The sequence below is a fragment of the Natator depressus genome, chromosome 3 (genome assembly GCF_965152275.1).
Source record: "Natator depressus isolate rNatDep1 chromosome 3, rNatDep2.hap1, whole genome shotgun sequence".
NCBI lineage: Eukaryota > Metazoa > Chordata > Testudines > Cheloniidae > Natator > Natator depressus.
This window is the reverse complement of record NC_134236.1, coordinates 102,550,792-102,576,666: the sequence shown is the minus strand read 5'-3', so window position 1 is coordinate 102,576,666 and position 25,875 is coordinate 102,550,792. Positions and strand designations below refer to the sequence as shown.

Below are 25,875 nucleotides of genomic sequence, written 5' to 3'. Positions count from 1 at the left end.
GCAAAAGTGATCATGAAATGATAGATTTCATGATTCTAAGGAAAAAAGAAGTAAAAGCACCACAATAAGGACAATGGACTTCAAAAAAGCAGACTTTAACAAACTCAGAGCACTGGTAGGTAAGGTCCCATGAAAAGAAAATCTAATGGAAAAAGGAGTTCGGGAGAATTGGCAGATTCTCAAAGAGACAAAATTAAAGGCACAAGAGCAAACTCTCCCAATGATAAGGAAAGATAGGAAGACCAGTAAGAGGCCAATATGCCTTTATCAGGAGTTCTTTAATGATGTGAAAATCAAAAAGGAATCCTACAAAGAGTGAAAGCATGAATATAATTGCTAAGGATGAATACAAAAGAATAGTAAAGGCATGTAGGGAAAAAATTAGAAAGGCTAAAGCACAAAATGAGTTAAACCTAACAAGGAACATAACAGGCATTAAGAGGGGTTCTATAAGTACATTAAGGACAAGAGAAAGATAAAGGAAAATTTAAGTACATTATTTAGCAGCAGGGAAGGAGAGCTATAGAATGACATCAAGAAGGCTGAGGCATGAAAAACCTATTTTGTTTCAGTCTTCACTAAAAAGGTAGGTTGTGACCAAATGCTTAAGACAATATTAACAACAAGGGGGAAGAAACGCAGACCAGAATAGGGAAAGAACAGATTAAAAATATGTAGATAATAGGACTGTCAAGCGATTAAAAAATTAATTGTGATTAAAAAATTAATCATGATTAATTGTACTGTTAAACAATAGAATATAATGTATACACATATTTTTGGATGTTTTCCACATTTTCAAATATATTTATTTCAATTACAACACAGAATACAAAGTGTACAGTGCTCACTTTATGTTTATTTTTTTATTATAAATATTTGCACTGTAAAAATAAAAAAATAGTATTTTTCAATTCACTTAATACAAGTACTGTAGTAAAATCTCTTTATCATGAAAGTTGAACTTACAAATGTAGAGTTATGTACAAAAATAACTGCATTCAAAAATAAAACAATGTAAAACTTTAGAGCCCACAAACCCACTTCTTGTTCAGCCAATCGCTCAAACAAGTCTGTTTACATTTGCAGGAGATAATCCTGCCCGCTTCTTGTTTACAATGTCACCTGAAAGTGAGAACAGGAATTCTCATGGCACTGTTGTAGCCGGTGTTGCAAGACATTTACGTGCCAGATGCGCTAAAGATTCATATATCCCTTCATCTTTCAACCACCATTCCATAGGACATGCGTCCATGCTAATGAAGGCTTCTGCTCGATAATGATTTAAAGCAGTGCAGACCAACGTATGTTCATTTTCATCATCTGAGTCAGAAGGTGGATTTTCTTTTTTGGTGGTTTGGGTTCTGTAGTTTCCGCATCGGAGTGTTTCTCTTTTAAAACTTCTGAAAGCATTCTCCACGCCTCATCCCTCTCAGATTTTGGAAGGCACTTCAGTTTCTTAAATCTTGGGTCAGGTGCTGTAGCTATCTTTAGAAATCTCACACTGGTACCTTCTTTGCGTTTTGTCAAATCTGCAGTGAAAGTGTTCTTAAAACGAACGACATGCTGGGTCATCATCTGAGACTGCTATAACATGAAATATATGGCAGAATGTGGGTAAAACACAGAGCAGAAGACATACATTTGTCCCCCAAGGAGTTCAGTCACAAATTTAATTAATGCATACTTTTTTTAACGAGCATCATCAGCATGGAAGCATGTCCTCTGGAAGGGTGGCCAAAGCATGAATGTTTAGCATATCTAGCATGTAAATACCTTGCAATGCCGGCTACAAAAGTATCATGTGAATGTCTGTTCTCACTTTCACATGACATTGTAAATAAGAAGCGAGCAGCATTATTTCCCGTAAATGTAAACAAACTTGTTTCTCTTAGTGATGGTTGCACAAGAAATAGGACTCAGTGGACTTGTAGGCTCTTTTTTTACACTGTTTTGTTGTTGAGTGCAGTTACGTAACAAAAAATTCTACATTTGTAAGTTGTGCTTTATAATAACAAGATTGCACTACACTACTTGTGTGAGGTGAACTGAAAAATACTATTTCTTTAATCATTTTTACAGTGCAAATATTTGTAATAAAAGTAATATAAAGTGAACAGTGTACACTCTGTATTCTGTGCTGTAATTGAAATCAATATATTTGAAAATGTAGAAAAAATCCAAAAATATTTAATTTTAATTTTAAATATTTAATTTAACATTTCAATTGGTATTCTATTGTTTAACAGTGTGATTAAAACTGCGATTAATCACAATGAATTTTTTTGAGTTAATTGTGTGAGTAACTGCAATTAATCGACAGCCCTAGTAGATAAATTAGATGTATTCAAGTTAGCAGGGCCTGCCACAATTCACCCTAAATTACTTAAGGAGCTAGCTGAAGCAATTTCTGAACCATTAGTCATTATCTTTGAGAACTCATGGGATAGATGAGGTCCCAAAGGTCTAGAGAAGGGAAAACACAGTACCTATCTTTAAAAAGGGGGAACAGAGAGGACCCAGGGAATTACAGATACTTGGTTGAGTGAATTTACACATTTCTAGGAAAAAATAATTATTTTTATTGCCATTAAGTAAATCATTTAGTTCATTTTTTCTCTTAGTGAACAATGTGCCAAAGGTTGTTAAATAAGTAAAATGGAACAATGAGGAGTGCCTTCAAAGGTTTTATTATGTCCTGATTAGAATAAAATACTGTTTGTCATGTGCAGGAATTAAAGGAATTCCAAACTTTCTTAAAATCTATGAAACTACTTAAAGCCCACACAAGTGATAATGGCACAATTATGATCTGATACAGATCTTCAATTATACACAACTGAAGAGATGGAAATCTATCTGTATATATATGGCATGAGTTTCTAGTGAAAAGTAATTATGTATTTACCTATTTTCCAATAATTTGCTGTAGTGGCTGCACAATCATTTCATGCAAAGCAGAACTATTCCAACATAATGCACACTCACATTTCTCTCTTTGCCCCACATAAGACAAAAACAAAATTATATCCAAGTCTAGCTTTTTTGTTTTATTGCTTCCCCAGCAAAATAGCCCAACAGGTGAACTAAGCAGCAAGTCATTTGTAAACACTGATTCTTACCAAAAACATCAAACAAAAATTAAAGTACAATACTGATAACTTTTGAAAGCCCTAGAAAGTAAGTTTTATTCAAAGTGTTTCTTTATACCATTCAGTAATCCATGTCTCTGTATTTAGTTTAATATTTTATTCTACATGCATACATACTACCTATGATAATGTCTTCAGAGAAAATTTCTGTATAGATGTAACCAGCAGAGGTCTATAGAAATTAAATAGGGCTATACAGCATTTATTCTAAATACCTAATTAATAGAAAAATACTTTCTATAAGCTTTAAAACCATCCTATGAAACTGTATAGAAAAGTCACGTCTACTACATTCACTAGGAGGGCTGCATTACACACAAATGACAAAGCTGCATATGTACCCTCAGGAAGATTGGGGGGTGGGGGGCAACAGGGACAGACTGATAGAGGCAAGAAAACAAAGCTAAAATCTGACCTAGTATAAACTTTCAAAAGTGCCTAAATGAGTTAGGAGTCTAATATCCATTTTCAAACATGACTTAGGAGTCTAAATCCAACTGACTTTCAATGAGGCTTATGTTTCCAAATGCATAAATCATTTTTGAAAACGGGTCTTAGATACCCCTAAATTACCGAGGGCCAGATTTTAAAGGCATTTAGGCACCTATCTGCATCTCTATAAATACCAGCACCTAAATTAATACCTTTAAAAATCTGGTCCTTAGGCACTTTTGAAAATTTTACCCCGAATCTAAAATTGTTATAATTTGCTGAGGAATGATAGGGAAATTAAACAGAAATAAATCACTTCTGCTTAATCATGACTCTGTAGTATTCTTGCTTTGCCGTTGCAGAATTAGTCAGGAGAGGGAGTTCTGATTAATTAACCAACTCTACTCCCTGAGTGATGAAGTGAGCTGTAGCTCACGAAAGCTTATGCTCAAATAAATTTGTTAATCTCTAAGGTGCCACAAGTCCTCCTTTTCTTTTTGCTAATATCAGTAAAGGCACTAAAGGTAATGGGGAAGTAAATAAGGTCAAGGAGTATTGGCTTGTCCTCCATAAGAGAGAGAAGAAAATATGTTTGGTTAAATGAAGAAGTACAAAATGACAACTCGAAACTGGATTCCTTACACAACCAGAACTTCCACTGATTTCAACAAGAGTTCTGAATGTGTGTCTTATAGAAGGGGACCCTTTTAAAGGGAAATGTTATTTACTAGCTCTTCCACGACTACATAAAAAACAGACTAAAAGAAAAGAAAAGGAGTCCTTGTGGCACCTTAGAGACTAACCAATTTATCTGAGCCACAAGTACTCCTTTTCTTTTTGCGAATACAGACTAACACGGCTGTTACTCTGAAACCAGACTAAAAGAAAAAAACCCCAAATTTCTGGACTGAACCTTTTAATTATTTCCAACACATGAGAAAATTTAATATATGTGAAAAATGTAATGTTTTATAAAATCAAGATTAAATTACAAAGTAACATATTAAAGCATTTGTTCCCAATTATTCAATTTACTTAATTCTTCCAAAAATTAAAAAAATCTTTCTAAATCTTCTATGAAAGTTCCTAAAAGCTGAAGTAAACAACTGAATGCTATTTACAATTTCCATTTAACATTAATTATTACCAGTTGCCCCAGGCTTCTCTTTGGACCAACACTGTACATGATTGCATAATTATCCATAAATCAGTACTGTAACTAATCACTGTACCTTGTAAGTTCTGGGTATTTAGAGCCAACTTTATTTCATTAAACTAATCTCTAAATCAGAATGACCAGCTGTCTCTTACTTGAATGCAAGGCATGCTTCTATTTTAGAACTGCAGAAGTCAGTAGTGCATGGGTTTTTGAACAACTGTATGCTTAATTTGCTGGATTTTCTTTTTACAAACAGCAGGCTCAGCCATATTAAAGGGGGAACTTATTTTTTTTTTATCCTTAAATGGCTTCAGAAAACTTAAACTTAAAAAAACCTGACCAAAATACAGATCTCTGGTGTAGTAAGAATGTGTCTCAAATCTGACAGAAATTAAATGCAAACTGTTCATACACAGAAGGACCCAAAAATGTGTGTACTTATTTAGAGATTGGGAAGTCCTAGTGCAGTTCACTGAAGTTAGAAATATTAATTGCAATGCGTGAAATTCTTTCCTTTTTTCCTATATTCAACACATAGCTAAGGATCCCGTTTGGGAAACTTCATTCACTGGCAAGTGAGAGTATGGCTACAATAAAGTGACAGGAAAGCATTAAGCATGAACATGGTATGGCCTGTAATTGCAGACATAGTGATACTCAGGTACTGGTGTATCCCTGCCACTGAACCTGCCACAACTGAACTGAGTAAGAGCACAGTTGTTGCAAAGGGCCCTCCGGGAGGGAAGACCCAGGCATACACACAAACCCAGTGAAAAATTCCAATGTGTGCTGCTTCTGAATAGGCTAGTGTGCACAAGGAAAGTCAACGCAGACTGATTCGTGCACATGCTTATTCCTTCCTGTGCAGAGGCAGGCCCTAGCACCATTATCCCAGTATATCAGCAGCAGGTTCACTATGCCCTTTCCCCATGCACCAGGTGAAGCAGTAACCAGAAGCTCTTTTCAATTGCTGCCTCTGAGCCACGATGTCCCTAGTGCAGGGATCAGCAACCTTTGGCATGTGGCCCGTCAGGGAAAGCCGCAGGAGGGCGGAGACAGTTTGTTTACCTTCAGCATCCGCGGGTTCGGTTGATCGCAGCTCCCACTGGCCGTGGTTCGCCGTTCCAGGCCAATGGGGCTGCAGGAAATGGCGGCCAGCACATCCCTTGGCCCGCGCCGTTTCTTGCAGCCCCCATTGGCCTGGAACAGCAAACCGTGGCCAGTGGGAGCTGCGATCGGCTGAACCTGCGGACACTGCAGGTAAACAAACCATCCCAGCCTGCCAAACCCCCTTTCCCTGACAGGCTGCATGCCAAAGGTTGCTGATCCCTGGACTAAGCATTCAAAATGCTGCACTCCATTTATGCAAGTGTATTTTTAAAGTAACACACAAGAACACAGGCATGCAATGTATTTTCAAAATGGGTGTTGCACTGTGCACATAGTGTCGCATGACTCATTCAGCACTTCACAGAAATGGGAAGTGCATGGGCAGAAGTACAAGTTCAGATTCATAAACTATTTAAAAGGGAGATTTCAGAGTAGCAGCCGTGTTAGTCTATATTCGCAAAAAGAAAAGGAGTACTTGTGGCACCTTAGAGACTAACCAATTTATTTGAGCATAAGCTTTCGTGAGCTACAGCTCACTTCATCGGATGCATACTGTGGAAAATACAGAAGATGTTTGTTTTTATACACACAAATCATGAAAAAAATGTGTGTTTATCACTACAAAAGATTTTCTCTCCCCCCACTCCACTCTCCTGCTGGTAATAGCTTATCTATTAGCTATTACCAGCAGGAGAGTGGGGTGGGGGGAGAGAAAATCTTTTGTAGTGATAAACACCCATTTTTTTCATGGTCTGTGTGTATAAAAACATCTTCTGTGTTTTCCACAGTATGCATCCGATGAAGTGAGCTGTAGCTCACAAAAGCTCATGTTCAAATAAATTGGTTAGTCCCTAAGGTGCCACAAGTACTCCTTTTCTTTTTAAAAGGGAGACATGCTCATGTGTTTAAACATAAAAACCTTACTATTTCACTATACTTACACACTCATGGTTTTCCGTTATTTAGCTTGTATAAAGTTCCCTTCTATAGTACATTGAATACAGATTATAATACACTATCATAAGAGATTCTGTACATACAGTATGCTAACAGACCACTTCTAAGAAGCACAGCTACAAGATGAGATAATGTGCAAACCTACTCACTATAAAATATTGTTAAGTATGCAGGAAATATAAAGTGTTCTGAAGCATGCAGAGTTCTCAAAACATAATTTTATGAGTATTCATTACATTCTTTCAGCATACAACAGAATCTTTTAAATGATATGTGGAGCAACATCTACAGTGAATGTTCATTCCTCAAGTGTTCTAATTTCAGATGATTACAACATCGTTTTACCTTTCTGTCTTCAATTTGGCAGGTTTGTTCTGAGTCCAGGAGTTAATATTTTTTTAAGCTTGTGCCAAAATGGTTCTGCTACTTTCAAGAACCAAGGGAGTGAACAAAATATACTTTCCTATTTTATATAAACATACACTTTCCAAAAAAATTCAGCCTGAGGCAGACACCTGGCATGGGAAATTTCAGCCCATACAATTAAAGTTATAAGTAACTGAAAACAGGGTCTTGTAATGGGAAATGTCAGGCAATCTCAACTGTAGGTAATGCTGCCAGATCTGTGTATAATTTTTTGCACAACCTTAACTCCTCCCCTTCTGCTTATTCATTTTATTAATATAATACTGCATATTTTTGAAGGACCCCTGTGTCATTCAGTTCACTCACTAGAAAGAGAATGAAACAGCTTTGTGTAGTGAATTGGTCTGGGGTCCAGTGCACCCCTTCTGTATTCAGGGACTGATCCAAAACTCATTAAAGGCAATGACAGTTTTCCCAGGACTTCAATAGGTTTTGGATCAGGTCCACACTGCAGAAATTATATAGTTTATGACGAATGAAGCAGGGTCCCCTGGAAGACAAATAAAGCTCATGTGGCACTAGACAGAGACCTTGGAGATTTGGGGTCTTTCACTGTCTCTCTCATAGACTTTGTATGTGAGCTTGAGCAAGCCACTTAATCTCTCAGTACCATAGTCTCACATTTGTAAAATGAGGATAATACTTCTTGATTTTGCAGGGGTGTTGCAAGGATCAATTCATTAACCTCTGTGAGATGCTCACCTACTAATGTAATGAGCATCACAGAAAAGTCTACAAAGAAGGAAATGCAATCTTATGGGCAGCAGTGTTTGGATGGTGTGCAGTGTAGGAAGCAGGCATGGAGCTGTAAGATGAATGATGTGGATAACAAGAAAAACTGAACAGCTGCCTCATTCACAGAGCAATGTTCACCTCATGCATTGAATGAGATGGGGTCCTGTAAAAAAGTTTAGCATGATTATATAATAAAATACTGTAATGCTTTATGCCCAAAGGCACATAATTGGTCAGGCAAACTTAATTTTGTCTTGTCCTGGCTTCTGAGTGCTTTACTTTGCAACTGTAACTCTCTTAATATAATTTAAATAGATTGATACGAATACCTGATAACTCTATTGTGACTTGCTGAATTTTGTGAATTAGCAATATGGCATGCACATTAATAAGTGCTTGTCTAAATAAAGAAACAACTGTAGTTTGGTTTTAATTATTTATGATAATACTTCACAATATACTGTACTAGTAAATATGCTGTAATAAGGGAGGCAGTGTGACTTAGTGGATAGAGCACTGGACTGGCTCTGGAGATGTAGAGTCTATTCCTGGCTCTGCCACTGGCCTCCTGGGTGACCTTTGACCAGTCACTTCACTTCTCTGTGCCTCGGGCCTGGTCTACACTACAGTGTTAGGTCAATACCAGCTTCCTTAATTATGTCAGTGTACACACTACAGCCTTGTTCCTGCCTATGTAAGTGCCCTACAACACCAACATCATAACTCCACCTCCACCAGAGGCGTAGGGCTTATGTTGGTGTATTTAGGGCAACGCAGTGTCCCTGTAGACACTGCATTATCTACACCTATTGGCTATCATTCTTGTCAATTTCATGGAGCTATGAAATTGACAAGAAAGCTGGCTCCTGGCTCAGGCTGCCACTCAGGCTCCCTGCTCCCCGCAGTGAGCCCTGTTGCTCCCCAAGATCCTGGCTTTCCACTCCAGCCCGGCTACCACCCAGGGTCCCCGGGCTCTTGGCTCCCCGCTGGGAGCATAGCAGCTGACTGGACTCCAGGTGCAGATCTCCCCACCAGGAGCCTGGCTGCCCCCTGGGGTCTCGGCTCCCCACTGGGAGCACAGCTGTGCCCAGCGGGGAGCCCTGCACCTAGACTCCAGTTGGCTGCGGTACTGCTGATGGAGGGAAGCAGGACTCCCAGTGGGGAGATCTGTGCCCAGTGTCTGGTCAGCTGCCCCATTCCCGGTGGAGAACAGGGAGCCAAGAGGGGAGGGGCAGCCCAATGGGATGCCAGGCTACTAGCAAGGAGCTGTGCAGAGCTGACATCCCTGGCTCTCTGCCCCCTGCATTGCCCCTTTTAAGTTGGTGGAAGCACATGCATCACCAACAGAAGAAGGGCAGTGTGGATAAGAATCACCACAGTAATTACTGCGGTGGCTGTAAGTCGACCTAACCTAGGTCAACTTAAATGTATAGTGTAGACATGCCCTAAGTTTCCCCATCTGTAAAATAGGGATTCTGATACTAGCCTCCTTTGTAAAACACTTTGAGATCTATGGACGAAGACCTAGGTACTATTATTATTAGGTGTCAGTAACACAAGATCTCAGACCCATTCTGTTATTAAATCTTTGCTGAGAGCTGAAGTGGGATTGCCTTTCTGAGTGTGAATTAAAGAGGTCCTGCTGCAGCACAGCAGTTTCGGACACTCAAAGATGCAAACTTGATTGTTGTGTCTTTTCTCATTCCCACAATGATACATATATCAGTTTGCCAAAATTACCTGGCTGCGGTTTAATATATAACCTGAATATACATTTTTTTTTAATATCTCATGATTGTTTCCATAATCATTTTTTTTTTCTTTTAGAGACACTGAGCTGAGTAAAAAAGTTCATGCTTGTCCCAACTTGGTTCAAAATTACCTATGTTGAAAAATTACCCAATTCTGCTTTCACGCATCTAAACTGATGGGATCAAATACACAAGAGTTTTTCACCTGGATGAAGATCTGTACCTGGTTGACTATTCAGGCCAGGGAGAGATTCCTGTAGCTGATAGGTTGATGATGAGGAAGACGTTCCATCAGTTGTGTTGTTTGAGGTCATATATGCTCCATATGTTGATGCTGAATAATACTGTGCATATTGGTTTTGGCCAAAAGCTGTGTAGGATGGATAATCCTGGAAAAAGTAAAGGCAATTTATTAAGTGAACACATTTCTTTATCGTGTATTTTAAATGAAAAGGTTGATCAAATTTTCTCATGAAGATTGCAGTATTTGGTTAGATATTAAAGTACCCTGCTGTCCTATTAAAGATTCAATCACAATAGTCCTGTTTTAACCTAAATTGGTCAAATTATGCAATTGCCTGATCACTTAAAATATTTTCTTATTCTGTTGCACATATAAAAGTGTTGATATTCATACCTGTTGTGAACTACTGAAGTTTGTAGAATTTGAGACTGAATTATTTGCATAAATAGTAGATGAAGGTGTAAAACTAGAACCTAAAGATAAAGGAAATAATTTGTTATAAGAACCTATTTGTGTATTCAAAAGAAAATTTTTCATATTACAACACAGACAAATCAGAAGCACAAAAAACTGAGATTCTGACTTTAAAATATAAACATTTCTAATGAATGCTCAACAGAAATGAAAAACTGCTTCCAGATTTATTTTTCCCTTTTAATATTGTTCACGGAAACTTGGAGAATATGTGGTTGTGTTCAAGAAAACCTTTTCACGCTTACTACAGTGCCTCAACCACTCCCTTGTTTCTTTTCTCTTGTCCTTTCTCTCATTATGTATATTCATTGCTTAGTTCACCTTCACTTGCAACCATCCAGTCTCAGCATAAAACAGTTCAAGTCCCTTCTCCCGCGCAGGTAAAAGGGAGGCTTGAACCAAGGATTTTTCACATCCTAGATGAATACCCTATCCACTGGGTTAAGAACTGAAGGAAGCAGGCCTCCTTTTCCCACTGTTTTATGTAAGCTCGTCTATAGGCAGGCAAGCTAGTTAGGAGGAAGAACGCCTACCTTCTCTGGTTTCTGCATCACTCTGGGGCTTAGGCAGCTGCATGTTTGGAATGGGGCTGCAGTGCACATGCTGAAAGGCAGAAACCTAGATGCCAAGGGAACTTTTAATGCAACAAAAATGTAAAGTGCCAAGTGAGTTTAGGCATCTACAGGGTGTAGTGGCAGCTGAGCGGGGATTTTGTGAAGCCTAGTGGGACCTGATTCTGGGATTTAGGCACCTCAAGTGGCAGTCAGGGGCCTAAGTCCTTTTGTGAATGTAGCCCCTAGTTCCTATTGATTTCAATGGGAATTAAGTGACTAACCTGCTTGGGCTCTTTTGAAAATCTCACTAGGTGCCTATCTGCATCTTTAAGCCTTTAAATACTGGCCCTGTGTCTTTTGATAACTGTTTCTTATGAAGAAATGCATATCATAATGCTACATTAAAAGATAATACCTTGCATGAAGTCAAATGATATCAGCCTGCATATACATTTCACTTATTTTAATGCGACATAGGCACCTAAATACCTTTGAACATCTGAACCTAAAAGCCTACTTCAGATATTCCTACTCACACTGAGCAACACCTCACTCATGAGTAGTGCCTCTGAAATGAAAGATTGAAAATGACGATGGTGGTTACTGACCTGGCATTTGATAAGAATATGGTGTTTGGCCTGGCTGTGGTGTGGAAAACCCCGGACTGTAACTGAGGCACCCACTCTGCAGTGGTGACTGTGTTTGCGAAAGCCCGCTTTCCGTCTTGATGCCTGGCAACATTACACCCAAGTCTGTGTGAGAAATTAATTTTCAACCAATTCTTTAAAATATTTTCTTGCAGATGGGGAGAAAAGTAAAGAATGTTCCTATTGACAATCAATCTTACTTCTAGCTAAGAAGGAATAACAATGAGAAGCAAAATACCATAAGCAGGTAAACTGTAAGGCTGTCCAGTCTGTGAGTAGGCTGTATAAACTGCAGGCTGTTGCATTCCTGAATACTGGGTCTGTCCGGAATATGCAGACATTGTTTGAGCTGCTGGTGTAGAAAGAATGTGTGGATAGGGCCTAAATATTAGGAAAAATAGCATTACTGTGGCAACAGATGCTTTGCATGTTGATTCAAGCAATTAAAGAAAAAGGTTTCAAGAAGTCAATAAACAGTTTTGTCAACAATTACTCTTCTAGAATCCAGTCTAACCTTACTGAAGTAAATGGAGACTCTCTGGGTCACATTCTCTGGTGCAGCATGGATGTTTTGTACCATACCACCAGCATGATATAACCTTAAAGCTGCTGTATCCAACCCCAGGTGGATCATCCCACTGTCAACATAGCTCTATAGGGTTTTGCACCCCGCCCCCCTTTGAAGCAATGAGCATCTGGCATAAGTCAATCAGAGATGCCCTCAGGCTGCTCAAACCCAGTGAAGGAGAACTGCCCTAGACACAGCGGCAGCAGGATCAGGGAAGTACAAACATGAGCGCCAAGATACACAAACTTGTACTGTGTGCAGTTCAGTTGTAGCTGAGGATCTGGCCCTCTGACTTCAGTGGGAGATGGATCGAGCCCATATAGAGTGGCATTGAAAATGCCTACAGTAATACTTTAACAACAAGATGGGCTTCCAACATTTGGAAAATTTGGGTTACAGAAAAAGAATGGAAATAAAAGTGATCTTTTGTTTGTGAATAAAATCAGGTTTAAAAATTTTACCCTCCAGAGTTGCAAAAATGTATTCAGAAATATTTGTCTTGGAATGTTTAATAAGTCAAATAAGATTTTATGGACCAAGAGTGATCAAACACACTCTGAAGAATTATTGTAACTGAAACCTAGCCATTAAAAGCCGTGACTAAATAGCAAATACTAATTTGTTTTGCTTTTTTTTCCTAATTACTTCAGCATAGTTGGAAGCAGTTGCTATCAGAAAAAGATTACACTTTAATTTAGATGCCAAAAATTATTACAGTAAATCAAAAATTCAATAAGACCTTGTAATATATTTGGCCAAGAATATCTGATGCACTGTTAGCCAAATCCCCTTGTAAGTGAAATAAGAAAGACTATGCTTAGTTCATTGTTGTTTGCAGTGTTGTAGTTGCCTGAAGAAGAGCTCTGTGTAAGCTCAAAAGCGTGTGTCTTTCACCAACAGAAGTTCGTCCAATAAAAGATATTACCTCATTCACCTTGTCTCGCTAATATGCAGTGTTGTTGTAGCCGTGTTGGTCACAGGATATTAAAGAGTCTCTCTAATATGCAGAGTTCGGACATTTACTTGTCATCTTATTACATATTTGTTACATCATAATGTGAATACAAATTTACCAAAACAAAGTAGCTTAAGAAAGCATAACCTGCTAATGTTTCAGTGTTTTCATTTTAGAAACATAATGCCAAATTTTCAAACATAGCCTCCTACCCGGCCTTGTCAAGTATGCAGAAGCAAACAAACTTCACACTGCAATCAGGAAGATGCGTGCACAAAACTGGTAGTGCCACATGCAAATGAGTACTTCCATGCACTACAGTGCTGCCAACTCTAGTGATTTTATCTCAAATCTCACAATATTTGGTGTTTTGTTAAAGTCCCAGCTCTTTGAAGGGGAGGGATAGCTCAGTGGTTTGAGCATTGGCCTGCTAAAACCAGGGTTGTGAGTTCAATCCTTGAGGGGGCCATTTAGGGATCTGGGGCAAAAATTGGGGATTGGACTAGATGACCTCCTGAGGTCCCTTCCAACCCTGATATTCTATGCAGTCATGTGACTACACGAGAATCTCAATTTTAAGTGGGGGAAGGGAGTAAGTATCTAGCCCTTATATAGTTGCAGAGAAAAGCTTGAAACATGACTCCTACTGGTTTAAGGACCAGAATGTAAATAAAAAGAATCCAACATACTTCTGCAGTGCCTCATTCATGATTTTTTGAATGCTTGGCAATACTGACTATGAACATGTACGTATAGAGAGTTCTCCTTGTTTAATGCACTGGTACTTATGCATTCAAGTACTCATTTTGCACATACAACTGTGTTTTTTTCCCTATCAAGTGCCTGTTTCCATGTGTTTGAGCATATTATGTCAGCACAACTTAGGTGCCTACATTTGAAAACTTGACCACTGGGGTTCAATCTTGCCCTTACATGTGTGCGCAGAATCAATTATATATGTTGTGCAACAATAAATAACTGCACATCTAAGAGCCAGATCAAGGTCTTCAACTGTGAGAGAGAAAACGATGCTAATGGGGATCAGTATCAAGTCTTAAATTCTTAACTATGTAGCCATTTGTTACTACTTTTATTTATTTACTGTGTATTAACACTTGTTGGAAACTTTGAACAACAGAATCGCCTGAAGTCTTGGTCATTCACTATGATAGGCTAGAAAAGATGTGGTCACTAACTTGGAGGGATATATCTGCGGCGAGTACTGATGTGCTGATCTTGGACTGTAGCCACTACTTGTTATTACTGCAAAACAGAAAACAAGAGTGCAACACTTAACAAAAACAAAAACAAAAATGGATTTAATTCAGATACCAAAACCTTTGCAGAGATAATGAATGCTGAAATATTTAAGTGAGTAAATATTTGAAGAGTATTTAACTAAAATGGGACAACCTTTCATCAAGGCTAAACTACCATATTTTTAATATGCAAACTGAAAACATACAGTAAACTCCCAAGTAACACAAGTTGTAAAAATCATTGTCTCCCAATATCCGCATGCAGCACCTTTTAAATTTGATTTATATATTTCTGCATACATTTTAGAGGTATACAATTCACACATAATATTTGATCCACAAGCCATGAAGCTGTCACTAATGGAAACTTCCTATAATGTATTACAAAATTGCCATTTAAAAAAGCTTGTGATCTAATGTATAGTATTACATAGGATAGAAAAAAATTATAAAATCTCCTTTAAAAACCTGACACTTGCAAGTTTAAATACAATTTGGAATTTGCAAAATATTTTTTCTTTCAAGTTTGAATTTTTTAGTGAATTTCGCAATAATGAAAGATATCAAATGGATAGCCCGGGAAAACAAAGTCACCTATTTGTCCTCAGATCAGTTAGAGCAAGACACTGGCAATATTTTTATTTGAAATGTAAGTAAAACAAATCCCAGTTCAGTCGCCTTTTATATGCTTATACTATTAGCAGCTGTATTCTTCCGAAAAAGCTTACAGAATGATAGTCATATCCTATTAAAATTTTCAATCAAAAGCAGCACCCAAATTGGACTAATTCCAAGAATCTGGACGTTTCACTTTCCTTTAACCATCTGTCTTGACTAAGACAGATGTATTCCAAATATATGTACTCTAAAGTGTTGAACCAATCCCTTCAGAGCAAATCCATATTGAGCACATATACAGAGTGTCTTTATTAGGCCATCTGCTGTTCATTCACTGTTCAAAAGATTAAAGTAGTACACAACGAAGCACTGGAATTTCTGTAGTCTAATCAATCATAGCTGTACTTCAAAGTATACACTTCCTGAGTTGTTCATAATGGTACTGCAAACCAACTTTTAGAATTGTATAAGTGACAAATAGGTTTGGGTTCCTATATATTTTATGAAATATGATATATTTCTATATCCAAGTCTAATGAATGCCTTTAAGATCTACTGCTTTGAACACATGCAGAACTTCATAGTTCTTAAGCTATTTTAAACATATTTAGAACATTTAGGAAAATGTAGTAGAAGGAAAAGAATTAATTCCTCTTAAATATGCATTAGGTTAGCTTGAAAATTAGGAAATATTGGACAATAATTTCTAGACCCTGTGCTACCAGTTTCAATTGGAAAGTTGCACAGCATATATCAAAGCAAACTACTTATAAAATTATAAAGGGTTCTCTCTTATTTGCTGAACTCCTGGAGGATAATTCTCTTCCCTAGAACACCTCAATACTCTTGTCTTTATGAAGACAAAACAGTTACACAAGGTGATTTTGCAGATTCTCAGGTCAATGAACTTCATCCACTAATGGCATCTCTGCTGTTTTTTGACCAGTAATGTAATTAGATTAAATATCAGGCCATTTCTTTTTCTCTTATTTACTGAACTGTATTTTGAGAAGTGGGACATCCAGCTAATTGACCAACTTTGAAAAACAAAACACGTTATCATGCTACTGTAACTGGTACAAAGTAAACTTTAAAACAGCTACAGTGGATGAACTGTTTTTCTTATCAAATCACTCACAGTGAAATTAGCATTTTTACAGCAAAAGGCAAAATGTAATTAAACAACTCTGCACACCCATCTCTCTATTTCGTGCATTCAGAAAGACTTAAGAAAATATTCTTGAATGTGTCTTGTTTTCAGATTTTCATTTTCTTTACATTTCACCTTAATGACTGTACAAATAGTATTGAACTAGTAGTTTTCCTTCTTTCATGGACCTAAATTGATTTATATTGGGATAAAATAATATAGATGCCTAGAAAGTATTACATCTCTCTCTTTTATTTGCATATAGTTAATAATATTAGAAACCTCCACACATCTCTGAATGTTCTGAAGACATTGAATCATGCACATAGCTAGGCTATGTAACCCAAGTTCTTTTCATTATTAGGGTATGTCTACACTACGAAATTAGGTCGTATTTATAGAAGTCGATTTTTAGGAAGCTATTTTATACAGTCGATTGTGTGTGTCCCCATTAAGTCAGCGGAGTGCGTCCACAGTACCGTGGTTAGCATCGACTTTCGGAGCGTTGCACTGTGGGTAGCTATCCCACAGTTCCCACAGTCTCTGCTGTCCATTGGAATTCTGGGTTGAGCTCCCAATGCCTGATGGGGCAATGTTGTCAGTCGCCCTTCCCTCTGTAAAAGCAACGGCAGACAATCGTTTCGCGCCTTTTTTCCATGCAGCCGCCATACTGCTGTCTGCAGACGGTGTAGTAGGACTGCTAACCATCATCATCCACTGCTTCTGCTGCAACTCTGCTCTCCTGGTGCCATGAATCCACCTCGCAGGTCCTCTCGTCGTTCTGTATAAATATCTGTTCTCGTGGCATCCGTCGTCATCCACCGGTTCCGCTGCAACTCTGCTCTCCTACAGACGACATACCACAGCAAGCACGGAGCCCACGCTGCTGTTGTAAGCATTGTAAACACCTCACACATTATCCTGTAGTATGTGCAGAACCTGCAAAAGCAGGTGGGGAGGTGACGACAGCGTGATCACGATAGTGATGAGGACAGGGACACAGACTTCTCTCAAAGCACGGCCCTGGCAATTTGGACATTATGGTGGTAATGGGGCAGGTTCCTGCCATGGAACGCCAATTCTGGGCCCGGGAAACAAGCACAGACTGGTGGGACTGCATAGCGTTGCAGGTCTGGGATGATTCCCAGTGGCTGCAAAACTTTCACATCTGTAAGGGCACTTTCATGGAACTTTGTGACTTGCTTCCCCCTGCCCTGAAGTGCAAGAATACCAAGATGAGAGCCGCCCTCACAGTTGAGAAGCGAGTGGGTGATAGCCCTGTGGAAGTTTGCAACGCCAGACAGCTACCGGTCAGTCAGGAATCAATTTGGAGTGGGCAAATCTACTATGGGAGCTGCTGTGATCCAAGTAGCCAACACAATCACTGAGCTGCTGCTATCAAGGGTAGTGACTCTGGGAAATGTGCAGGTCATAGTGGATTGCTTTGCTGCAATGGGGTTCTCTAACTGTGGTGGGGCGATAGATGCAATGCATCTCTCTATCTTGGGACTGGACCACCTTGGCAGCCAGTACGTAAACCGCAAGGGGTACTTTTCAATGGTGCTGCAAGCACTGGTGGATCACAAGGGACGTTTCACCAACATCAACGTTGGATGGCCGGGAAAGGTGCATGACCCTCGCATCTTCAAGAACTCTGGTCTGTTTGAACAGCTGCAGGAAGGAACTTACTTCCCAGACCAGAAAATCACCATTGGGGATGTTGAAATGCCTACTGTTATCCTTGGGGACCCAGCCTACCCCTTATTGCCATGGCCCATGAAGCCATACACAGGCACCCTGGACAGTAGTAAGGAGCAGTTCAACTATAGGCTGAGCAAGTGCAGAATGGGGGTAGAATGTGCATTTGGACGTTTAAAAGCTCACTGGCACAGTTTACTGACTAGGTTAGACCTCAACAAAACCAATATTTCCATTGTTACTGCTGCTTACTGTGTGCTCCACAACATCTGTGAGAGTAAGGGGAAAAGTTTATGGCGGGGTGGGAGGTTGAGGCAAATCGCCTGGCGGCTGATTACGCGCAGCCAGACACCAGGACGATTAGAAGAGCACAGCTGGGCACCCTGTGCATCAGAGAAGCTTTGAAAACCAGTTTCACGACTGGCCAGGCTACGGTGTGACAGTTCTATTTGTTTCTCCTTGATGAAAATCCACTTCCTTGGTTGACTCCACTTCCCTATAAGCCAACCGCCCTCCCCCCTTCGATCACCGCTTTCAGAGGCAATAAATTCATTATTGTTTCAAAGTCATGCATTCTTTATTAATTCATCACACAAATAGGGGGAAAAACTCGCAAGTAGCCCGTGAGGAGGGAAGCACCGGGTGGGGTGGTGGATGAGGGGAGGAGGGAAGGAAAACTTATTGAATGCCAGCCTTCTGTTGCTTGGGAAATCCTCTAGGGTGGAGTGGCTGGGTGCCCATAGCCTCCTCCCTCTGCGTTCTTGGGCATCTGGGTGAGGAGGATATGGAACTTGGGGAGGAGGGCAGGCAGTTATACAAGGGCTGCAGCGGTGGTCTGTGCTCCTGCTGCTTGAACATGTCAGTTTGCTCCCCCATTAGGCTCAGCATTGCATCCTGCCTCCTCTTAGCGTGCTCCTCCTTTCTCTCATGTTCATTTAACGCTTTCCTGGACTCTGCCATTGTTTGCCTCCACGCATTTCAGTGCGGGAGGACTGCATGAGCTCTGAGAACATGTCATCGTGAGTGTGTTTTTTTCACCTTCTAATCTGCGCTAGCCTCTGGGACGGAGATGATGGGGGAGCGTAGAAACATTTGCAGCTGTGGGAGGAAAAAAAGGGAGAGTAGTATTTAAAAAGATACATTTTAGAGAACAAAGGGAAGACTATTTCACACTGAATCAAGCAATTCACATTACACAGAACATGTGCTTCACCCCCATGTCCTCCACCGCATGGCTAGTATCAGGGAAGATCCCTCTCAGCATGAACGGGCCTCCCCACACCGCGTGGCAAAGGCTTTTAGAGTACCTCCAGGAGAGCTTCATGGAGATGTCCCTGGAGGATTTCCATTCCATCCCCAGACACGTTAACAGACTTTTCCAGTAGCTATACTGGCCGCAAATGCATCCCAAGTCTTCAGGGCAAATTAATCATTAAACACGCTTGCTTTTAAACCCTGTGTTATATTTACAAAGGTACACTCACCAGAGTGTACCAGTGCCTTCTCCAGCTTCATGGTCCGGAAGCCCGCCTTGGGAGGGTTGGAAGGGGATTGGCTCCAGGGTGATGAACAGTTCCTGTCTGCCGGGGAGAAGGGATTCTCCGCTTGTCTGCTGTGCGCTATCCTCAACCTCCTCCTCCTCATCCACAAAATCCTCATCCCTGTTGCGTGAGACTCCCCCCTTGCTGGTGTCCACGGACAGTGGTGGGGTAGTGGTAGGGGCCTCCCTAGAATTGCATGCAGCTCGTCATAGAAGCGGCATGTATGGGGCTGTGACCCGGAGCGACTGTTTGCATCCTTTGTTTTTTGGTAGGCTTGCCTCAGCTCCTTAACTTTCACGTGGCACTGCTGTGTCCCACTGTTGTAGCCTCTGTCCATCATGCCCTTGGAGATTTTGGCAAATATATTGGCATTTCGTCTTTTGGAACAGAGTTCTGCCTGCACAGATTCTTCTCCCCATACAGTGATCAGATCCAGTACCTCCCGTTCGGTCCACGCTGGAGCTCTTTTGCGATTCTGGGACTCCATGGTCACCTGTGCTGATCAGCTCGCCACGCTGGCCAAACAGGAAATGAAATTCAAAAGTTCACGGGGCTTTTCCTGTCTACCTGGCCAGTGCATCTGAGTTGAGAGTGCTGTCCAGAGCAGTCACAATGGAGTACTCTGGGATAGCTCCCAGAGGCCAATACCATCAAATTGCATCCACACTACCCCAAATTCGACCCAGCGAGGTTGATTTTAGTGCTAAAGCCCTCAGCAGGGAGGAGAACAGAAATTGATTTTAAGAGCCCTTTAAGTCGACAAAACAGGCTTGGTCGTGTGAATGGGTGCAGGGTTAAATCGACCTAACACTGCTAAATTCGACCTAAACTCGTAGTGTAGACCAGGGCTTACTCTCATCCTCCCTTTTCAAACCTTTCTGGTAGTTTGTTACACCAATTTGTATATGTTGAATTAGATTGTAAGAACTTTGGGGAACATATTTTATGTATCTGTATATCACCTAACACAGGGGTGGGCAAACTATGGCCCGTGGGCTGGATGTGGCTCACAAGCCATTTTAAGCTGGCCCACAAGCTCCCACTGGGGAGTGGGGTCTGGAGCTTGCCCTGCTCCGGTGCTCCAGCCGGGGTGCAGGGTCAGAGCCACACCACACGGCTCCCAGAAGCCACAACATGGTCCCACTCCGGCTCCTACGTGCTTCAATGGCCCCCTCCGGCACTCCAATGGGAGCTGCAGGGGCGGTGCCTGCAGATGGGGCAGCATGCAGACCCACCTGGCCATACCTCCATGTAGGAGCTAGAGAAGGGACATGCCACTGCTTCCGGGAGCCGGGAGCCACTTGAGGTAAGTGCCACTTGGAACCTGCATCCCTGAGCCTAGTTCACAGGATGGACTAATTGGGGGATGAACCAGGGATGTGTAGTGATGGAGACTTATGTATAGAACCCCCTGATTCTTTTGTTGCAGAAGTTGGAAGGTACAGAGTGAGTGAGGTGGGGGATTGCAGGAAGATCTCTGGGTTAACACAGCTGAATGCTTAGATTCTACTCCTGCTTCCGCCACAGAGTTCTTGTGTGATATTGGGCAGGGTTTGAGTAGCATGCAGTAAGTAAGGCCTGGGGCCACATACTGAACAATGAGAAAAATACAAAAAATTGAAAAGCTGCTCATTAAGTGAGCACCATGCATTCAATGCACTGAATGAGCCAGGGATCCAGTGGAAAAAAATAGTATGTGATCTTCTAATGAAAGACTGTATCATAATGCATATGCACAAGGGGGACAAACTGAGATTGTGCAGGCAACCTGAAATCTCCATTTCCTAACTTTTGAGTGCTTGATTTTGTAACCGTAATAATGTTCTTCTAACCCCAGTTTTTTTTGTGTATAATAAATATTTACTGAAAATGGATGAAGATGGAAAGCCTAGAATTTGCTTGCTACTCCATTAAAATTGTTAATAATTCTCAAATTCACCTAACTTTCCAAGCAATTTAAACACAAAACTGTATGCTGAACTAACACTACAGTCAAGGCAAACTTGTCAAAGCAAGAAAATTCTGAGTTAAACTTTCTCAGTGTCCTGCAGCCCCATGTACAGTACATTGGTATTGCACAATATAGTCCTCTACAGTATCACAGAGTTTCCTGGATTTTATAAAATATTAAATACCAAAACCAATTCTTTACAGATACACCATCCTATTGCAGTAGAAGTGGTGCACGAAATGATTTGTCTACTTAGTTAAGTCATACCGGGGAGAGAAATATTTTCTCAGTGGTAACGTCATAAAGCATTGTGGAATCCTCTGAGAGATTACTCGGTATGTACTGTAATACCAAAGGCTGAATTAAGGGGTCTGTGAGAGTTTAACTCCAAATTTACTGGAACCGAGCAGCTTTTCTTTCACCATTAACATTAGTTTATTGAGTCTGAGATGTGACATTTCCTATTTATTTTAATATGTGGCGATTTATGCTATTTAACCTTTACTTGGCTCTAAGTTTGCAATTATATTATGAGATCAAAAAGTTAATGACTGAAGTCAAGTTCACAGGTACTTCTGACTGTAAAATAGTTATGAAAAGTAACTAGCATGCATGCTTGCCAGCAAGTTTCATCCCAGTGTTATTTCAAAGAGTCAAAATGTTAACCTTTGAAAATGAGGATTTATTATAGAATCATCTATGCAGTCTCAACTCTCAATACACTATAAACCCAATCCTGCCCTGGTATATACCACGGAACCGTCTATCTGTTCATCACTTCTAGTGTTCAATAAGGTCACCAAGCAGCAGTTGATACACTACATTGTGCAGGGCTTGTTCAGCCTCCTCCTCAGCTCCAAAGCCCTGCCTATTGTCTACTGTCTGTAAGTCAGGAAAATAGGGTGTAACACAGTTGAATACCTGAAGCAAAGAGAGTGCACAATGGTGGACTCTCAGACTGGTCTCAGCACTGGGAGTTCATCAGTCACGTCACTCTGGCCTCAGTTCAGGAAAGCTTTTAAGCACATGCTTAAGTCCACCCTTACTCAACAAAGCATTTAAGCACACATAACTTTAAGCATTGATTAAGTCCCTTTAATGGTGCTTAAGTATGTGTTTAAGTGCTGAATCAGGGTTCCTGAGAGTAGGAAATACTCCCGACTGTGGTCCAATGTCACATACTTATATCTATTCATATTAATTTAACAGATTAGATGATTTCAGCTCACAGACCTGGGCATTTTATCAATCCACAGAATTTTTTCCCCTCCGTCTTCACCCTCCCACACAAATCCCCTCCCTGGAGCTGGCTATCTCTGGCTGCCAAGTCTGCATCCATAGGGAAACTTTGCTCCAGAAGAGGGGATGCCTCATGATGGATTTCATTGTTTTAAAAACGATAGGGCAACACTGACATTTTGACTTTCTCAGGTGGTGGGGTGTTCCGAATGGCTGATACTTGTCATAGGAACACCTTGCTGCTTTAACAACAATTAGATCCACTGTATTCACCTTCTCCTTAAGCCAGGATTCCCTGTGACTGCAAATTTGGCAGCCTGGTTTGACCAGCTTTGTGGCATAGATGCTAAACAACAACAAAAAAACATATGGAAAAAATATTTCTCTGATTGTTTCAGCTGGTATATTTGGAAAGTTACCGGTAGCTGCTATTAAAAAAACCCCACATACACACATCCTTAAATAGTGGCAAGGTAACACCTCAGATAAAATAGCTAAAATTCAAACTAAAACATAACAAAAACAACGCATTGAAAGCTCTGCACTTCCCCCCCTGCCTGCCCGCCCCCGCGATAAGCAGCTATGTGCACGTGCTACTCCCTCATTATTGGTCCCACAATAGCTGGTGACTGAAGAAGTCAGTACCCAGTTCAGAGGGGCTGCTTGTCTTCCCTCCCAATAGTGCTTTCCCCTCAATCATTTTGTATCTGAATCTGTGGCCCAAGACAGGGAGTAGACTCACGTTTTACTTTAATACATAGGCATTAAGATTTTAAAAAACGAGTGCCTACATGTAATTCCCAGGTTCATTGCAACCACCATATAAGTGGTTTGATTTTCAAAAACACAGAACACTCTTCACCCTCTTGAAGTTCATGGTAGCTGCTGGATGCTCAACACTGGAAAATCAGGTCTTTATTTAGGTGCCTAAATATGGATTTAGGAATATAACTCTAAGCATCCCTTCTGGAAATTCTTGCCCTAGACTTTGCAATACACGGAGTAAAGCCCAGATTTCTTAAATATACAGTATGGGTCAACAAATGTACACTATCAATACAAAAATCACAATTCTTTCTGCTGGTTGTAAATTTTTCAACTAACTGCTTTTTTGTCTAAAAAATTCTGATTTGGCAAAACCAAAACTGTCCATGAAACAGAGTCCATTTTGACAAATCTCCCAACTTAATGGCTTTTAAGTTGTCTAAATAATTTGTTTTGACCTCTTTTAGACAAAAAATTTCAGTTTTCCTGAATTAAATGACTTTTTGTTTCAAAATTTAAGCTTATTAGAGAAAGAAAAGGTTAAACGAAAAAAAGATTAAAATCAAAACTAAACATTTCGAAATTATTTCACAAAAAGTTTCATCTGACCTGAACCTTTATATTGTATACACCATATCTTCTGGAAACAGCCCTGGGGATGTATTACATTCAGTAACAAAGTTAAATTATTCTCAGCCTGCTGTAAGAGCCATGATAACTCAGGCATAATGGGCCGGATCCATTATTATTCTCTTCTCTGCAATAATATTAATATGACCAAGATCCAATTTTGTGTTATAATGCAAGCAATATGTACTTTCTTGTACTTCAGTAATCTTTAATACTTTTCAGGCAGCTACTTACAAATAATGTGGGTTTTTTTTTTCAAAACCCAACTGGGAAGATAAGCTTATTTATATTGAATCAAACAGATACTTTATATTTAGACTCGTAGATAAGATAGTTTAGGGCAGCCTCATCAGCTAATAAGCACTATTGGAGTGGTAGGATTACTAAAGCAATATAGCCTTCAGATTTACATTTTATAAATTATAACTGCTAATACTAATACAATCTAATTTTATCTCACTCCTGCTGATATTATATGGGCCTACAAACTATAAAAAATGCTACAGTATGTGACCATTGTTACTTAAATATTCTTGCACACAAGAATGGTTGTAGTAAATACATTTCTTAAGAACACAGCTGATGAGAATTGCAAGTTAAGGTGTTTTCAAAAAAGGTATTACTCCTCTTTGGTATTAAAACCTACTTTATAACTTTCACAAAGTTTAAGAGGTGTCCTCCATGCACTGACATGTTCATTAGTGAAAGTTACCAATGCTACATTAGTGTGTATCTCATAACATGTGATCTTATTATGGCTTTACCTGACCCAGTAAAAGTGTCAAGCGATCCATCTCCAGTTGTGGTGGTGGTGGTGGTTTCACTGCTGTTCATGGGCTCTGTTTTGACTGCAAGAAGAGACACTACACATAGAAGAATAAGTAGACATGAGATTTTACTTCTAAATTTACATCGGAGACCTCATGCCAGTGTCACGAGCAGTCCAGCTAGAACAGACATGCGATTGAAAAGTTTAGAATTTTATGAGAACAGTCTGCTACTGCACTTTCTGAAATGGCCACACATGCATCTATTTATGTATCTATTTGAAAGACTGCTATAATTATCTGGATTAATTTCAATCTAAATCTAATTGATTCTAGCAATTCCCCAAAACTAGTGGACAGGAAGGAGAGGAGAGCACATAAAAAAATAGTTATGCTTGAGAGCCAGTACAGTATGTTTTTGTTCTCTTCCAGCAGCATATTGCTTTCACAGTGCAAGCTTTCTGCCACCCCAGTGTTTTTTTTCTTACCTCAAAGCTAACCCACACTGAAATTGGTGACTTATTCTCCCCAGAGGGAAAAAAAAAAAAGAAAAGAAAAGAAAAGAAAACTATAGACAGTGCACAAATGATAGCCATGAAAAGCCAGCTTCTAATTAATTTGCTAAGAAATAATTGTACAACATAGACTTCCGCTTTTATTAGAGGCTAAGCTGCCCTAGGAAAATAAAAAATTATAGCTGCACCACAATACATTCAGAACACTCATACAGTTAGGTAGATGTGCACATTTACATCATATATTAGTTGCCAGTTGATAAATACTGGGGGCCTGATTTTCATTTATGAGAAGGCTCTTTTACACAGCAAGACTGGTATAGAGGGCTAAGTGCATATGAAAATCACACCTTGTATGTTTTCCTAGACATGTGGTATACCGTCCATTTTAATTCTAAGAACAGAAAAGTCTGGAATTTTCAAAGACACTTAAGAGCTTACACTGAGAAATTTACCAGCAGAACAATAGCGGTATAATTATATCAGTATTATTCAGCTGATCAATTTCACCATGTTGGCAAGTCATAAGTGAACTGGGGAATTAACTCCCTTAGGCCCCTTTCAAATTCTCAGCCAAA

The 25,875-nt window shown here is 39.9% G+C and overlaps 1 protein-coding gene across 1 annotated transcript in view; it reads right to left on the bottom strand.

Moving 5' to 3' along the window:
- Nucleotides 1-25,875, bottom strand: part of EYA4 (EYA transcriptional coactivator and phosphatase 4) — a 219,194-nt gene that overhangs the window by 33,176 nt on the left and 160,143 nt on the right. The window contains exons 6-11 of the mRNA XM_074948451.1: nt 24,780-24,878; nt 14,361-14,427; nt 11,880-12,022; nt 11,603-11,746; nt 10,360-10,439; nt 9,946-10,111 (exon numbers count right to left, since the gene is read on the bottom strand). Coding sequence (XP_074804552.1) covers nt 9,946-10,111; nt 10,360-10,439; nt 11,603-11,746; nt 11,880-12,022; nt 14,361-14,427; nt 24,780-24,878 — 699 coding nt within the window. The remainder of the gene's footprint in view (nt 1-9,945; nt 10,112-10,359; nt 10,440-11,602; nt 11,747-11,879; nt 12,023-14,360; nt 14,428-24,779; nt 24,879-25,875) is intronic.